A 17,965-nucleotide genomic window follows, 5' to 3' on the forward strand; every position below is an offset into this window, starting at 1 on the left:
GAATGTCAGTCTCCGTGATCTCCACCACCAACTGAACAATGCTAGATCGTGGCAAAGTTTGAAAAGCTCATTTCAGTGTGAAGGTAGGCATGACCTTATTGTGATTTTAATTTTGTGCTGACCCAGTCATAATGCTAACTCTAAAACCACTCTGCCAAATTTCAACCTGGCACAGAATACACTTGCTTCTGAGGACTTAACTATTGTAAAATCATCACAACATTACTGTCTTTCTTTATAACTGTCACGTCCTTTCTTATCAATAATACAATTAAAAAAGGCCTTGTTTTGTCAAAATGGCAAAAACACAAACATACTAAAGCAATCTCACAGAGAAAGCTTTGGACATAAGTGTGTAAACTTTCAAGCTGCTTTGTGAGTAACAGCTTGAAAGTCTGGATATGGACTTATAAATCTCTGAGTTACAGCAAGCCACATGCTATTAACTTTGAGGATTACCTGGAGGATTTCAGAATATCAGCAAAGTATTTTAGGACTGAGAAGTCCAGACTGTCTGGTGTATTCTGCCACACCTAAAAATGAGGGATAAAGAAAAAGCATCAGGTTTTTATTTCAGTAAAAATAAAAATAAAATAAACTTTTTCACATATGTTTAACTTTTAAAAGCTGTGCTGATTTTTACCTCCAAGTCACATAGCAGAGCCTGGAAAGCAGGCGTGTTCTGCAGGTAGCCAGTTCCACAGTTCATCTCCACTGAACTTGCGAGGCACAAAACCAGCTGAAAGGTTCGATGGCTAACAAGACTGCTCTTTGTCTTCAACAGGAAGGCTAATAGCTAGATAGAGCACAAAATACAACAAAACGGACTCGAATTGTAAGAAAAATGTTCATGACTGAAACAAAAGTGATTTTACAGATGTGTTGCTAAGCTCAGAAAAACCTTGTATCCATTGATGCGGTTCATTTCGGCCTGCATAGCGGAGTTCGTTTCCAGCACTGAGAGAAGAACTTTAATAGCTGCATACAAAGAGCCATCATCTGGTGCCATTGCAACAAGACTGAGAACAACGGCAGGCCCACCAACATACAGAAAACCAGTGGAAGCAGACTTGGGGATGAAAGTTCGAACACCTGAGAAAAAAAGAGATTCCAAAGATTGAAAAATAAAACTCAAAGACTTTTCAAAACCTTATCTTGCTTACCAAAACGTCCAACCAAAGCAGCGCCTATGGTGCGAGCTGTACCACTCAGGTGCTTGCTAATGTTTTGAAGGAAAAAAACAGGCGTTGAGTGATCTCGAGATGTTATCCCCATCTGTAATTACACAAAATTACTGTTATTCTTCATGAAAACAACAGAATCGTGTTCAGAAACAATTCGTCTCAGCTATACCTCTTTCGCAATGAGTCTGCAATCCACCTCATTGTAATCCTCTCTAATCTGCACCACATTTGTTAAAGTGGAAACTGCAGGGTTGATGCCAAAAGAGACCCTCTCCTCATAAACAAGCCTGAGAGATGGAGACTCTGCGGTCGGACCAAAGCCTGAAAACAAGCGCTAAATATGTAACCGTAACACCAAGACAGGTAAACATTTCTTTGATATGAATCAAAGAAACATTGGAAACTGCATTCTTCAGTTATTGATCTAAAAAAAAAAGTACATAACAGAAAATATGAAAGTAACTGACGAGACCTGATTGTCTAAAATATGTACACAAATATGCCTCCTCACTTTATAAAAACTTAAAACAAAGCACAATTAAGATTTTCTTCAAAATAAACAAATGACTTGTTTTAGATCTCTTGCGAAACATAGACTCACCCATGTTACGCAGAGCCAGGAAGTTCCCTAGGTAGGCAGTGCCTTGTTTATAAACCACAGCCACAGTCTCTGAGCTTAACACCTCTTCAAATAGGTGGCAGGGACCCACACGCCACACCAACGCCGCATGATCTTTCCATATCGCTGGAGTCCCTATCAGTCCATACACATCAATCACAGCCGTGGGGTCCATGGAGACAAACTGACCTGGGAATGGCTGAATATACTTCATCTGAGGAAAACAGGTATAAAGAAATTAAATAAAGTGAGACACTAGATAAATTTGTTCAATTATCAAGCTCCCATCTACCTTTCCTGTTCCCACTGCCTTTCCATTGAAGTAAGCTGAGGTCAAGCAGCTTTTCTTCATATCTTTGGCCATGACGACAGCCAAATGGTGCCACTGGCCAGGGACCAACATGCTGGAGCAGCGGAACCTGAGAGACGAGGGCAAAGAAGTCGGAGAGCAAACCTCTGGCTCCATCATATCTGAAAAAAAGAAACAGAGGATGGGTCTACTTGTGCTTCCTGACAGTTCTGAGAAACAAAAAAAGACAAACAAAAACTAAATTCTGCTTCTCCTACCTAGGTATGTGAATGCTTCCTCCTCTGTGGAGATGACCAGACAGCCATCATAAGCTGAGAAGGAGACTGACAAACAGATATATTGTTGTTCAGTTCGCGACATGTGGCGGACCACTGACAGCAGACGGATCGGGTGGGAATCACAAGCTGAGCTGAACCTGTTGATCTGGAACCAGCAGGTAAATGACAGGCCGGATGTTGGCGGAAAGCCTCTGCATTCTTGAACACGAGAGAGGTATTTAACATTTTACATATCACTAGATAACACACAAAGTAGTTGAGCAGTATGAATTAATTACCTCCTCCAATTCCACCAGTTGCAATAGGATCAGCAGACACACCTTTCACCGTGGCGATAGAGGGAAGGAAAAGACACCTACAAGCAAACATGACGTTAGTTAAATCATTGACTTTCTGCTGCAGATCTTATTGCAACAACATTTCTTTTGTAAACAACTCACCCATATCCACTCTCGCTCATATCAAACTCTACAAAGGCAGGTGAAGAAGACACTTTGTGTGGTCTGAAGGTGCGTGGTGCCGTCATGGAAACCAGACTGACAATCTGGTGGTCAGGGATGGCAGAACCGAATGATGTCGAAGGATGCAACAAGCTGAAGGATCGTTTCAGCATCTTCTGTGAAGATTCAGCACTTGCGTTCTCATCTGGTTTAAAGAGAGAAAGTTTAAAAAGGGACCAGATGTCTGCAGGAGCTCTGAGAGGCAAGCGAGAAAAATAGGTTTTGAAGAACCCATTTCTGATGCAGCCCAACCTGCAAATGTGATTTGTTTTCTTAACAAACATCCCTGGAGTTTTCTTGGTTATGAAATGTGTATTTGGTTTTTATTAAGATTAAAAGTGAAGGAAGAGTTATAAATAAAAGGTCCTCTCAGGGACATATAATAACGCAATGACCTAATCTGCCTCGCGCGTAGATACACAAACCTTAGGAAATACAGAAAAAAGTCATATTTTTAAAACCCAGGTTTCCAAAAACTTTCATACAAAAGACTAATTGGACCACTTTTATTTCTCAGTGTTTGTTATTTTACCAGATGTCGAGATGAGTACAAAGTGCAAAGGACTTTGAAATGTTTTATTCAAGCAGTCTCAGATTTTGTTCAGGAAAAAATATCCGTGCATTAGAACATAATTTAAGGTGAGGCAAAGACAACTTTTTGTCAGACTTAAAAAACAGATCAATAACATAAATATTTTCACTTGCCTTTTAGGCCTTCTAAAACAACAATCATTTTATTTTAAGTGAAATGTTTACCCTTTGAATGTGATGTCTGAAGTGTTGGGTTGCTTTCTGTCTGAACCTGCTTGGATGTTTCATCTGCCAAACACATGAGAGGATCTCCTAAGCACAGGAACTGTCTGAGAGAATCCAAATACAGAAAACGTCAATACAAACACTCAAACATTAAACCGCAGTAACAGGCCCTGTCTCACCTGAACTCAAAGTGCGAGATGGCCTGAGAGGAGAGCTTCTCAAAAATCCGCGTCACAGGTAGATGCAGGTGGTGGTTCGGAGACAGCAGAATGCTGCGGCAATGAGTCAGGAGAGTGGACACCAGTCCCCCCTCACACATTATCTGTCGGTTTCGCTCTGATTTGACCATAGACAGGATGTGGTGAGCCAGCGAGCACTGTACCTCCAAAGAGAGCTGCAAAAAGGAAGAAAGACTGAACTAAATATAAGTCTTTACGCAATTTTGCAAGTTTATTTTATTGAGTGTGCTAAAATTAAAACAAAGATCCCTTAAAGCTAAGATCCAACTAATTAATTTAGACTATTTGTCATTTCAACTGAATTATTTTTATGTAATGTTTTCTCTTTTTTTGTCTGTATTTAATTGTGTCATTTTTGTAACCGTGTTTTAATTACTGCTGCATATCTTAGCCAGCTCCCCCTTGAAAAGAAGTTTTAAATTTAAATGGGATCTTATAAGTTAAATAAAAAAGATCACTACATGTTAGGTTAAACATTAAAGGAATAAGCAAAACTTAGAAACAACACTGCTCTCATAACTGGAGGCTCTAGTCAATCATGCTACAGCCCAAGCTGTTTACAAACATCTGATTTCACAATTGGTTCATAATTTTTTGTGTAAATTAGAAGGGCTGTGTCAATTGTATCTTATTTAACCAAAGCTACTGCAGTTACCTGAGGGTCCTCTGGAGCAAACACATGTGGAAGGAGAGTCATGATCACTGTGACTGCGCCTGGATGAAGAATAACCTGATCACATGAAAACTTACTGTAAAGCAGAAAAAATAAACAAATTATTTTCAATGTGACATTATAAACAAGCAGTCTTTGTTAACCTCTCGGTTAAAAAAAAAACAAACATAGAAATTTAAAGGAATCTAGTAGTATCTACCTTAACTGGGTCACTGTACTCATGGTGGGACTGCTGGGTGCTGTGTTTTTGGAACTTCCCAGTTTCTCCTCTGTGGACTGTGGACCTGAACCTGACAGAACTGATGGAGGTCCAGAATTAACTTCTTCATGACGTTCTGGTCCATGTAGTGTCTTGTTATTTTTGTCACAGTCTCCATCTGATTCTTGTCCCAGTTTTAAAGCCTGAGGAGAGTAGGTCCCTGTGGCAAACTGGTCTAGGTAAGACAGCAGCCGTATGCACGACTGAAGAGTGATGGGCAGATTTTGCTGAGGTGAACCAGAGCAAGTCTTAGGAGCTGCCAAGGCTTCTGCCAGCTCAACAAACCGAAAAAAACCTGAAGACTGGCTTTCATCTGATGTCTGAGGGCAGGAGCATTTTTCTCCTTCCCACTTTTGGCCTTCAATATGGAAGCAGCCCAGTTGAAGAAGAGCATCTGAGAGTCTCTCATAAAATCCCTCTGTTTGAAAATGGTGAGCATTTACAATGTGAAGATGGACAGCCAGAGCCATGATGTGCAGAATGAGGAGAAGCAGCTCCAGCATTTGCTGATGCCCCAGAGTCTTCCACACGTGTCCATTAGGAGGATCAGACAGAGCTCCCTCCATGTCCATCATCAGAGATAGCAGTCCAGTGAAGCCTCCTGCCTTCCTAAAGGCGTCCCAGGTGTTGGGGCTCTCCAACACTCTCAGCACAGACTAGTGAGAGAGAGCAATGGACAAACACAGTTACATCACATATGAATCAAGCAATTCATTCTTTTGGTTGAAAAAGAAATTTAAGAAGACTAAGCTTTTCTCTAAGTCTAGGCTTGTAGCGTATCTTCTTAGTCAATTAAAAAAGTGTCATAAAAAACAGATGAAACATACAGATAAATCATAAATCATTTCTAGTAACTAGTTTTTGGTTGTGAACAAAATCACATTATCTTTATTGAATTTAGAGAGCTAATCCATCAGGTAGGTAATGTGTGAGACAGAACGCAGGGAAAAATGTGATTAAATGAAACTGGAGTAATCACAATGGCTCTCAACACTCGCCAACCCAGGTCGTAGCCAATCTGATTGCCACCTGCTATAACCGCGTTAGCACAAAGAGTCGCACACACGCGCAGTCCACCTCGTGCACGCGAGCACACGCGAAGACACAAAGAGCTTTCATGCGTGGGTGCTCCTTTTGCTGCCATCTATAAAAATGGACACATACAGTAGGTGTGTAACTTAGTTAGGCTTTAATGAGATCTTTGTCCCATTCACTGATCCAATAGAGGTGGTAATCTTCAGAGCTACACAGCACAAGGCTGCTGGCCTAATCAAATCGGTTCAGAGTTAACAGCTAAATCAGTTTTAGCAAATCAATCTGCATTTGTCTGTAATGTAATCAAAGTCCCACATGCTCAGAAAATAAATTCACAAGCTTATCATGCTTTAAGTGCATTACAAATTGTTACAATTGAATGTGAAGCGAAACTGCATTTAGAGTTCAGCTGAGATCTCCAAGCCTCTGAGGGCGTCTGGATAAGTGTGTGTGTGTGTGTGTGTGTGTGAGCTGTCATCTCTGCTTGTCTGTGCATGTGCCGCATACCTGCAAGAGGTCCAGCTTCAACCTGAGCTCCTGTTGCGTGGAGGAGCAGAGGGCTCCAACTGCTGTGCTCATGAATTCATCTGGGTTGATTTCAGCAAGCTGCTCCAAAATGCTGAGAGTTGGACCCCGATACTGATTGTCATCCAAGAAGATTTTTATGTAGGGGACCATGCCGAGATCCCGCAATGAAACTAGAAAACACACGGAAAACGCTTGAATTAATGATACATTATTATATTTAGATGAGCAAAAGGATACAACATAAGATAGTTATTTACACGTTAATGGATTAAAAAACCTAAAGGGCATGCAGAAAGCTTCTGTGTAACTCAGCATAAATTACTGAGTTACACTCAGTAATTTATGCTCACCTGTACAACTCAAAACTCTGTTGAACTGTATTAATCTAATAAAGCTATTTATAACTAAGAATGAATAAATAAATAAATGTATATACTTTCATGAAATATATCAAATCCAAAATAGAACTTCTTATATCTATAAAAAAAATGTCAAAATTAACTGAAACAACATACCTGTATTTTTAATAGATCGCAAAGTAAGAGTTGAAATAACTTGAAGCATGCATGTAGTGAGTTGTCTCTCATTTTCCTCCATAGACTGCAGCTGCAAAGGATCTGAAAAGTAAAAATAATAATTCATTCAAAACTGCTAGCAGTTAAGAAAAATTACTTTTGGCTTCAGTTTACAATATTAAGAGACTTTCACACCTTACTGAGCTAAAACAAATGTGGATTAGCATTTTTTTTAAATTTCATATAAAAGATAAATATGTAGCATGGGTTTCAGCTGTTATGTATAAAGATTACATCAGAAACATTACCAGCCTTTCTCAGGATCTTAGCCCTCCTGCGAAGTTCTCCAAGCAGCAGCTCAAGTAACCCCCTGTCACATAGCACCTCTGTTAGCATAGTGCTGTGTACAATCATCCTACAAAAAAGGAGAGATGGCTTTTGTTATAACTGTAGAGAGAAAACAACAAGGAGAAATAAAACATTTTTCCAGGGATAACTTCATTCTACTTCACCTGAGTCAAAGAAAAAAAAACAAGAATCCAGACAAAGAACAAACTTATGAAAAAATAAAACAAAAAAAAAAAATTCTACTCAAAGACAGTACACTATTCTGTGAATACTGTTAAAAATTTTTACTTCTCACTTGTGAAAACACTGAACTGCCACCATGCTAAATTCTGTCTTTGCCACTCCACCGGTTCCAGCCCAGTTCTTCTTGAGTACGCCTAGCAGGGCTCGCAGTGTCTCATGGGGTATATAACTCAACTTAAACACCACCTGAAAGACAACAAGGCGGTTAAAACGACTAATTTTAAAATCTAAAACAAGTCATTCATGGGGAAAATCCCTACCATTTCCAGCATAGAAAAGAAGATTTTCTGGACAGGCAGCGGTTTACGGCACATACGGGTCGCTAGTTGGGCCATCGATTGGACAGTCCACTCTAAGAGGAAAAAATTAGCCGGGTCCTTCTCCCAGATCGTCTGCAGGGTTCGAAGCAGCTGACAGCAGAAGTGAGAATCCTGGGAATGCACCAAAGAGGCCTGCAGCAGGTGGAAGGCAGGAAGGTTCTTTACTGCCAAACCTGGAGATTTTCAAATGTATCGTTAACTTTTGTTTTGTAAATAAGTTTCAGTTTTTTTAAACTTATTTTTTTATATAGCACTATGGACTGATATGCATCTATTAGATTGTAATTCAACCTGCATAACACCAATCCATGCTCAGCTTAGACAAACTTCCTCTGTAAGAGTTATCTCTGATAAGGTCAAACAGCTAATATTAAAGACAAATTACATAACGTCTTTATAATACACAGAATGCAAGATTCAAAAGATGAGCTAACGTTTATGTGCTCTGATTGCATCAAAACAAACAGATTTCCAGCCATAAATGTAAAGAATGTATTATAATCTGCCCTAATAGCATTTGTCTGGTGCCTTGTCAAAATATTTAGAAAAACTCCTACATTTAACGTGCAAAAAAGCAAACTTTTGCTTGTAAATAAACATAAATCTATTTAATAATGGGATTCATTTCCACTCTTAAAACTGTATCACATTAAGTTTTTAAAAACAGCACCAGGTCCCTCTGCTGGAAACAGATCTGCTCCTTGATGTGATGGATGCTACAGAGCAACTCGATCTGTGTATGTGTATTATAGACGCTCTATTTATGAGTGCTGGATGGAAGTGTGTGTGCATCGATGATAGATGACTGGCTGCTTTAGGCCAGTGGTGAATGGATGTGGGGCATCCTAACAGAGTTAGAGGGGGAGCCTCCACTTCATCATCCCAGACATAATAACCTCAGCTTCCTGTTAACTTGAGGGAGGCTGCAGACTGCAAAGGGGGCAGCAGTACAGGGAGTGAAAAGTCAGGGTCTGTGGGAAATCAGCAGAGGGGGGTTGATGCAGTTTAGCTGGATTATACGAGGGCAAAAGTGCAAAGTAGGGATGAAGTGTGTGGTTCCTTTGAGTAGACTTCCCCCTCCCTGAGTCCATCTTTGCTGAGCCATGCATGTGATGCTAATTACATAGTAATTTGTAAGGAGTAATTCATAGTTTATCCTCATGAAACAAGCAGAGATGATAAGATGGAGCTGGCAAGAGAATAACAATAGAAAAGGTCTTAGAAAGAACTGACCAACCTTTAGTGAGTGGCGGATCAAACTTGAAGCCTGCAGGCTGAGGATTGGGCACACAAAGAGCCACTTTCAGCTCTGCTTTTCCAAGGAGAGTGAAATCTGCGATCAGAGCCAACAATTCGTCTACAGGCTGAAACTGATCCAGGGGCACGCCTTCTTCACAGCTTATTATTGAAAAGTCAGGAGGGAAAAAGACAAATAGCCAGGATGAATAAAATTGTCATCATTCTAACTTGGGATGTTAACAAATCTGTCTGTAGATAACTGCACATTTAAAACACAATATACCAATTAGTTCTTTCAGCGTCATCTTGCTGTCTACTATAGTGCTTTGCAAAAGCATTTCCTCTCCTTATCATTTTTAATTACATTTTTATATCTTATAATCAAAATCTTCAGTGTAACTTTATACTGATAGAAGGTCATGATTGTTTTTTTTTTTGTTTGTTTGTTTTTGCATGTTTAAGATTTAAATGTGACTTTTTGCAAAAGCTCAGTCCGATCCGATGGGAAGCATCTGCAGTCACAACTTTCTGAGTGTTTCAGTTTAATTAAGTGTGCATAACTTTAACACCTAAATATGCTTTTATTGTGCCTCTGGTTATGTTTAGTCTTTGTAGACTCCAGATTTCTTCCAGGATTGCCCTGTAATTACTTCCATCAGTGAAGTTGATTAGCAGTGATCAATTTCACTGTTGAAAAAAGCTTCTCAAACCGTTATACTGCCACCATCATGTTTTATTTGGAGATGCTGTGCTACCACTCTGATATTAGCTTGTGCAACCTGTCAGTTTAGGTAGACAGCTACATTTAATGCTTAAAGACTGTGAATGCTTCTGCAAGGCACTGCATGGCTTAGTTAGCGAAACAAAAGCCTTATTATTTTTGCAGAGTTGATGTTTTTTTTTTTAAATTCCATTCGCTCCTCCTTTCTGTCTACAACATACAATCTTACCGTTTGAGGATTTTTTTCAGGGCCTTGTAGCCGTTGTTGGTGTCAAACTCAGTAAAGAGAGCTGGATTCAGGTGATAAGTGTCTCTTACAAAGCTAAACACAGCCACGGCCACCTCAGCTAGCAGTGCTCCTGAAACTTTGGCTTTGATGTGCACCAGGTTCTGGATACATATACGAACACAGTTTTTGCCTTTGGAGAAAAATGCAAAAACACACAAAAAAATAAAAGGGCTGGAAAATTAGAAAAATAAAACATCAAGCTGGAATTATCGATAATAGCCTTCCATAAAAAAAGATGAAGTTCATGAATGAGCAGATTTAGCTACAATATATATGTAGTAGTATTCAGAAAAGTTACCTCACCTCTAAAAGACACCAAGCACAATAACATCCTTTTTAAATAAAATATTTTTTATTCAACTTTTGTCAGTCAACACCTAATTGACAATGAATAAAACAACAAAACATTACGTATCATCATTAGTTTTGGTTAACTTACGTAATAAACTTGGAACCGTTTTGTTTGTTGGTACAGAAGAGACAGCTTTGAGAACGCGTGACGCCTGGTGCCTCCACTGTGGACTGGTCTGATCGCATAATGATGTGAGTCCGATGATGAGACACTGCAGCTCCTCAGTTTCTACCAGCTGTTCCACGTTGTGTGGGTACTTGGAAAGTTGAAGGAAAATCTGCAAAAACATATGCAGATGGAAAAATATTACTAGGAAAGTACAGCAGATGTCTGTGCAATATCACAAATATATATAAATTGTGTTGCACTGTAAGAATTATTAATTTTTTAGGTCCAGTTCGTAAAAACCTGAGCAAAAGTTTTAATTCCAAAATAGAAAATTGGACTTTCCTGAGCCCAAATTTGGAATACAATAAACTTCATATTTATTTTAAACTTGCATCAATACTGTCAAAACTGAAGAAAAAAACTATTAATTTGTATTAATGATGTTTCATCACATAAAAACAGAAGCATCCATAGTACTGTATGCTATCTTTGACAGAATATTCCTTCAGTGTTTAAATGCATAAGTAAAAGAGAAATGTATTATTTTATAGTTATTGATAGCATAAATATGTTTATATATACTAATGAAATGAAATGAATATATATAAACATATTTATGTTTATAGACAGATGGTCAATTATTTGTATCATCTATCTTAAAACCAGAAAATTTAGGTTTGATTTGAGTTTAATATAATTAAACACATCAGTCATGTTTAAAACTCTGAAGTCATGACTCAGTCCTCCCAAAAAGAACAAGATTTTGTAATTTTGACCTATTGTTTTGAATCATTCAAGAAAGCATTTAAAATATGTCTTAAGTCAAAGGATGAACTTCTGTTGTGTGGAGACAAGTAAAAAATAGAAAAGAATCATAACATTATAAAAATACCAAAAATCTTTCAGTCAAATTTGTCCTAAAATAATGAAGAAACTTAGAAAAGATTGGAGGAAGAACATCTGTGGTCCTAAAATATTTTAAGAACAGACGGATAGTACATCAGTGATGTAATTGGACATGAAGGATTCACTTTCTTTCAGGTAATCCACCCACCTTCCTTTGGAAAACTGACCTTTGTGAAACAACATGGAGCAGTAATAATAATTTTTGATTTAGAGTGATGCAAAACAATAGTACAAAGAAATTACTTGCACCATTGTGTATTAAGTTACTTTTATTTCCTCGTCATCTGTAGACAAAACCCCAGTTTGAAGGTTTTGTTCACTAATTTATGTTCATTTTACACTGATTGAATAACAAAACCACTGTCTGAAAATTAGTAGGAAAGCATCATATACCTGAAGAAAGGCAATTTGTATTACCTAAGCAACTGTTGATAAAGAAAACAAAAATAAATGACTCTTTTAAAGTGGAACATAATAAAAAAATGAGTGTCATTTCATTGCTTACGGACCTGTGTTAGAGGCTTCTGGAAGGTCTGCTCTATGGCTGTGTTCTCCTTTTTTGCAGGAAGGCAAACCAGCAGGTACAGACATTTCACCAAAGCAGCAGGCAGCTCTGGGTTTAAATAAGATAATACTTCCTGCAAACACATAAAAGCAAAGGCAACATTCAGAATGGATTATTATTATTTTTTTTTTTGTTGTTGTAATTTATCTGTAATAACAGCATAGAATTGGTGTGGATCACTTACTGCAGAGTCTGATGTGAGCAACAGAAGGGAGTTTAACAGGTGCCACCCAGAACATGTCTCTGCTCTACAACTTGTGTTTCCATCTGGTCTTTTGAAGAAGTGAACGACCTCTTCACGGGCCTGCTCTAAAAAAATAAAAGATATTCAGCGACATAAAATCACAACAGACTAAAGCAAAACCAAAAGGCAGTGGGACTCTAACTTTATAAAGATTTTCTTGACCACAAAATTAAGGTGAGTCACACAATTACACATAAATTAGTCATTTTCAGGGAATAAATTAGCATGGCATTTAAAACCTTTGCATGAACAAGACTTTATTTTAACAAGCTGGTACTCAGTAGAACACAGGTGGTTACTTCAATGAAAGTTATATAACTTTGTAGAAAATGTTACTTTTATTTTTTTAACTGTAGACAAAACATCAGTTTGGATGTGTTTGACCAGCTGGATCAAATATTAGGACACAACAAACAGTTTATTGTGAAAAATACGAACAACACACACTTTTGTTGAGACATGAAAACAGAACCAGGCACTTCCCTAAAGAACCTAATCCAATCTATAAATAAACTTGCACAAATACAACCCACTAAAGTGCATCTGGACAGAACATCATTATAAAACTGAACAGTTGGAAGATGTTTTGCTCTTTTTTGCTGTCCACTTTCAAAATTATGACTAACATAAACGATGAAAAGCACAAGAAGAAAAAAAAGAGAAGTAGGGAGAAAGTCCCTCTGCTTTGAATTACCAGCAGCACATCTGCTGACATGAACACAGATTAGTACCTGCAGGCCGTCCTTCTAGCCTTTTGTAGATATTATGTATGACAGAGTCAGCAGTGAGGGCCGCAAGGCCCTTTATATCTGTACCATCAACTCTGGCACCTTCTTCACAAACCTGTGATCAGAGAGGAGAAAGAGATTCTTGTGAAATGTGTAAATACTTCAGTTCTTTATTTCTGATTTCTGTCACTGTAGTAGCATATTAGTCCACATTGTAGCAAATACTGATACAAGAAAATAAATTGTTAATGTTCCACTTCCAATCAAAATGTAAGTGGTTTTGACAAGTAAAGGCTGCCTTAATCTATTTGTCTTGTCCCAAACCAGGTGGTAAAATCAGCTAATTTCAGTAAAAACTAAAAAAAAGAATGACTACCAGCAAGATGTCAAAATTTATTAAATTTTGTTGAAAGAGCTCAGTGGAATGAAATTCCATGGCTGAGCAGCTGAATTGTGAGTTCTGCTGGAATGTGGCAAGAAGCTTACTACAAAGGGGATTGTGTGCATAACCATGAAGGTCCAGAAAGACCTGTGAAGTGAGTTTGGTAAGGAAGAACTTGACCACCGGACCTTAACTCGATCGAAAACATTTAGGATGAAGTTGAGAGAAGAACACAGGCGACTTTCCATTACATCTATTTATATTTCCAAAGTAGTGTAATGTTTTTTGTTTGCTTGGTTATTGTGTTATGTTTTATCATGTAGTGAATTTTGAATTGTCTTGTCGCTTAAATGTGATATATAAATAAACTTGATGATGATGATGACCACCTTCCATAGTGTTTATTTTACAGACTTTCAAATTCATTTAGAGTCTGGAGAAATAAGAGACCAACTGAACCCTTTGTGAGGCATTCCTAAAGCCCTTTCTGGGTTATTTTTGTCACGTGGCAGACATAAATCTTTACACTTCTGAAGACTGTTATTAAATTGTAGCTGAGATGACTGGACTGCTATGTATCAGACTAATAATGTTCATATAAGTAGTGACTGCAAAAGTTTCACATCAAAGCATTCCTAAAATAACAATTTTCCCCCACAGTACGTCATCATGACATGCCCTTTCCAGCTTAACATCCACTAACCCATATATGAACATACAGTTACCAAAACTAAGCTTTAAAGCAGGACCTTCTTCCACTGCAGAATAGCTCAGGCATGGTGCTTAAATATCCCTCAAAGTTGCCTTAGTATTTTAAGTTACTTCTTGTTACATTGCCTGAATACTCAACAAACAGCAATGGACTGTGTGTTTTAATAAAATGTCATTTAAAACCAGTACTAACATGTTCTACAATTTCAGCTTCAGCCAATGAATTACCATTATTCTCCAGGAAGAGCATCTTTTAACAACTCTGAGTATAGAAAATAGCCCAACACTCATGAGCCGGCAACTATATATGTCCCCCCTATAGCCAGGTGTCATTGTAATAGGATGTCTGTCAGTGTTCATAATTAGCACCTACCTAACCAGTGTCAGAAAATAGCAGTGGTGATCAGAAGTTTACACAAAGCTATCACTGGAATGGATAAGAAGATGACAGTTCAGTCTCTTAAATAGTTTCTCTTCTACATTTACAGTTTCTGCAGATCTCAAACAAAATGTTTTCCAATAAGTTTTCAAAAAGCTGGCGAGCAGGTATAAATATGTCTTTGAAAAGCATATTTAATGGCTTTTGATGACCTGAATATATTTATTTAAAATGGTCATTTTGGGTAAAGCACAGTAAAATAGAAGTCTTTATTAGATAATAAGATAATAAAGAATTCATGACATGCTAAGCAGTCTTTGTAATCCTATAGGAAGATATTGAATTACGCTGAATTTGCTGTTCTTAAGAGAGGCCATAAAATCTGGTCAAATCTCTGGTCATGAGACTTTTTCATTCACCAGTGCAGACACAGAGCTGCGTACAAACCAAAGGCTGATTACATCTGCAGCTCTAAGTCTGGTCAGCAGTGTTACATATGCAGAGATGGAATTACCATGAATCCAGGAGTGAGAGAGAAAAAAAAAGAGGGAGGTTTAATTTAGCAGTGACAAAGTTTGAGCAAAGAGCATGCACTCTTGTTACAGCTAATCAAAGGTAGACCTGGACCCATGAGTCTGACGCAGCACTCTTATTTCATGTGACAGAAGTTTGTCTCAAGTTTGCTGAGAGATATTGTAGAGGTTCAGTACAGGCTAATGATGAAATCAGCTGAAGGGCAAGCATCTATTGCAGCTTCTTGGTATTTCATGCGGTTCTGGAGACCCAATTGTCTTGTGGCATCAACTTAACCTTTTGAAAGCTAAGCTAATAAATGTTGTTCGTCCATTTAGATAATATAAATTATTATCGAGCAGGATTCTTTTTCAGAGTAGCAAAAGAATGAGTCACAATGTGAATAAATATAATGGTCTGAACTGTGCAAACAGATTAAAATGTGAGATCAAAGATGGAGACATTATACCTGTGTGTGGAGATGGAGGATTTTAGGCAGGTGCTGCTCTAGTTGCTTCAAACGATGATGTCCGGTTTTGTGGTCATGGCTGGAGTACGTGTAAATTCCCAGCGCCTGTAGCTGCTCTCTGAGCACCTGAAGGAGCCGAGGGTTTCCAGAAGAACCCTCCACCTTCTCTTCCTTCGTCTCCACCGATACAGACAACTCGCCCGAAGCACTCAGCTCTCCTGTTTCCTTATTGATCCTCTCTCTCTTCATAGTTTGGTGCTGGAGAGAAAACATAGAGAAGTCCTGGAAATGTTTGTACTATTTTTAGGTGCCACGAGTTTCTGTAATATTTGCAGATACACTTAATCATGTTTCCTTGGTCTGTCTCACTTCCTCATCTGAATTTGTCCCAAACCGAACCTCCTTCTCTGCTCTTCTCAGCACATGTTGGAACTGATAAATAAAATAACAAACTGGCTTCTAGCAGTCATGTGCCATTCTTATTCACAAACGTGGCCTCTATGAGGAATCAGCATGTTGTTCCCAAACTCTAAATATTATTAACACCAGTAAACCCTAGTGCTAAAAACCCTTTATTTTGTCCTTTGTATACCAAAGCGTCCAAAGTAACTTTTAACAAGGATCATTTGACAACAACGGCACACATTGTGTTAATCCAGTGTTCGTTTAGTAGAAGAAGACGAATACTTCCCTATGGGTGCCAATCTGAGCTTTACAGCACATGAAAAGGTAAACAGATTTGGAGTCTTGCTGCCAAACAGATTTAACTGGAACACTGTTTCCTCATCACATGATATTACTTTGCAACATCTCTATTTAAGGCAGGATAATGATCCACAATTATGGGAAATTTGTACTTAAGAGGTACTCTGATAAAATGCACCAAGTTAAAAAATGTAAATAGCAATTTTTTAAAGAATCCTACTAATAACTCATATTTCATATAAAAATGTTTGATTGTTTTTGGTTTGTTTTATGAATCACAAAATGCAAGAATGCTGAGAAACATAATAACTGCATGCCTGATACACATTTCACAAGAAAAACCATTCATTAAAATGACGGAAATCCTTACCTGTAGTTGTGTCAGAGCCATAAAGAGGCTTCTGGCTGCTAAGGAATCGTATCACATGTACTGTGTTTTTCCGAAGGACTGAGTGGTCTGTCTCTATTACTATGTCAGGGGAAAGGCATGCCAGGACCTGCTATTGCATGATGAGTAACGCACACCACAAGACACCGCTGCGGAAAAGCACGCCCCTTACTAAACTGCACCTAGTAGACTTTGAACAAGTACTGTAACTTGTGTCAGCTGGTTCAGGTCATGTGTTTTCTCACTTCCTCAGAGAAGCAGAAGTGAAAGACTGTTGCTTGGCTGGTTGGATAAGGCCCTCCCTGCAAGACAAAGAGGAGCTGTTGTTTTTAAAGGCATGCCATGTCACACTTTAATGGTCTGAGTCACATTAAGATCTCATTTGGATTTCTTGATTTCAGAGAACTCAAGAAAACCAAAACGCTCAACTGAATATTTTCTTCTTAAACAATTTCTCCTTCTAATAATAGTAGGTGTGACAGACATAATTTACTGTAGCTCAGCGTGTGTTTTTATCTGTACCACTTGCATCGGAGCTCTAAAGAACGAAACTGTTATCACAGATCTTGAGCGACACTGACATGTCTTGCTGAGAGGACTTGATAAACCTATACTTACTGATCACCTAAAAGATCAGAAACAAAGTTGGTAGAAAAAATGTTTTAATGTTTAATTTTCAAGCCAGGGCATATAGATGACCTTTAACTGTTACAGAAAGCATTTCAACAGACCGAGATTTGGATCGTGTAAGAAAATTTGTGAACTTCAACGAAACAAAAAATGACAAAGGAAATGTGAGTGAACATTGCCATCTTGTGGGTATATATGATACAGCAGTCTGACAATAATTAAGACTAAAATAATGTCTCTAAGACAAAATACCCTTCAATCAGGCAATTATTACTAAAGACACCTTGTGTAGCACAGGTTAACCTTGTTCAAATCTTTAGGGAATGTTTTCTAAGAGCTGCACAGATGAAAACCTTTAGAGTCTGGGTTCCAAATGTCAAAATTGTCTAATATTTGGACAAACTTCCGAGCACTTAATGATAAGGTTCCCTGAGGTTTATATGGAAAATACTTCATAGGGAAGTTTTCCTGTGAGTTTTCACCTTATAACGAGCCCATCAGGAAAATCTCTTTAAATTCCCTAAAAAACACTAAAAATCTGACCCTCCCAGGGCCTTTAGGAAACAATCATTAAATGCTCCTGGGAGGTTCACAGTCAATTTAAGGCATAAGTGGTTTCTGAAAGTCCCTACTGCTGCCACACTTTGGAGAACTTTTAGGGAACATTCTTTGACAATTACTTTACAGTACGGTCAATTTTGGGAACGTCCAGGCCATGCAAAAATGCAAAACGATTAAAAAGTTACCTTTATTGGACCTTTAGGAAATATAAAGGTTACACTTACCTGTAACGTTGATTTTTTTTCTTTTTTCTCCCTCATTAGCACTT

The 17,965-nt window shown here is 38.1% G+C and overlaps 1 protein-coding gene across 1 annotated transcript in view; it reads right to left on the reverse strand.

Annotated features, from left to right (window-relative positions):
- Nucleotides 1-16,627, reverse strand: part of wdfy4 (WDFY family member 4) — a 51,972-nt gene extending 35,345 nt beyond the window's left edge. Inside the window, exons 1-27 of the mRNA XM_055030116.1 lie at nucleotides 16,489-16,627; nucleotides 15,414-15,671; nucleotides 12,963-13,074; nucleotides 12,172-12,296; nucleotides 11,932-12,060; nucleotides 10,496-10,685; nucleotides 9,997-10,186; nucleotides 9,045-9,205; nucleotides 7,748-7,980; nucleotides 7,540-7,673; nucleotides 7,205-7,311; nucleotides 6,897-6,998; nucleotides 6,361-6,551; nucleotides 4,759-5,474; nucleotides 4,542-4,635; nucleotides 3,827-4,041; nucleotides 3,648-3,751; nucleotides 2,832-3,036; nucleotides 2,670-2,746; nucleotides 2,371-2,589; nucleotides 2,096-2,274; nucleotides 1,786-2,017; nucleotides 1,354-1,505; nucleotides 1,164-1,275; nucleotides 902-1,092; nucleotides 644-796; nucleotides 460-533 (exon numbers count right to left, since the gene is read on the reverse strand). Coding sequence (XP_054886091.1) covers nucleotides 460-533; nucleotides 644-796; nucleotides 902-1,092; nucleotides 1,164-1,275; nucleotides 1,354-1,505; nucleotides 1,786-2,017; nucleotides 2,096-2,274; nucleotides 2,371-2,589; nucleotides 2,670-2,746; nucleotides 2,832-3,036; nucleotides 3,648-3,751; nucleotides 3,827-4,041; nucleotides 4,542-4,635; nucleotides 4,759-5,474; nucleotides 6,361-6,551; nucleotides 6,897-6,998; nucleotides 7,205-7,311; nucleotides 7,540-7,673; nucleotides 7,748-7,980; nucleotides 9,045-9,205; nucleotides 9,997-10,186; nucleotides 10,496-10,685; nucleotides 11,932-12,060; nucleotides 12,172-12,296; nucleotides 12,963-13,074; nucleotides 15,414-15,671; nucleotides 16,489-16,509 — 4,676 coding nt within the window. The 5' untranslated portion in view covers nucleotides 16,510-16,627. The remainder of the gene's footprint in view (nucleotides 1-459; nucleotides 534-643; nucleotides 797-901; nucleotides 1,093-1,163; nucleotides 1,276-1,353; nucleotides 1,506-1,785; nucleotides 2,018-2,095; nucleotides 2,275-2,370; nucleotides 2,590-2,669; nucleotides 2,747-2,831; nucleotides 3,037-3,647; nucleotides 3,752-3,826; nucleotides 4,042-4,541; nucleotides 4,636-4,758; nucleotides 5,475-6,360; nucleotides 6,552-6,896; nucleotides 6,999-7,204; nucleotides 7,312-7,539; nucleotides 7,674-7,747; nucleotides 7,981-9,044; nucleotides 9,206-9,996; nucleotides 10,187-10,495; nucleotides 10,686-11,931; nucleotides 12,061-12,171; nucleotides 12,297-12,962; nucleotides 13,075-15,413; nucleotides 15,672-16,488) is intronic.
- Between the last annotated feature and the right edge of the window lie 1,338 nt (nucleotides 16,628-17,965).

This window comes from Poeciliopsis prolifica, unplaced genomic scaffold, assembly GCF_027474105.1.
Source record: "Poeciliopsis prolifica strain line A6 unplaced genomic scaffold, Auburn_PproV2 SCAFFOLD005, whole genome shotgun sequence".
NCBI lineage: Eukaryota > Metazoa > Chordata > Actinopteri > Cyprinodontiformes > Poeciliidae > Poeciliopsis > Poeciliopsis prolifica.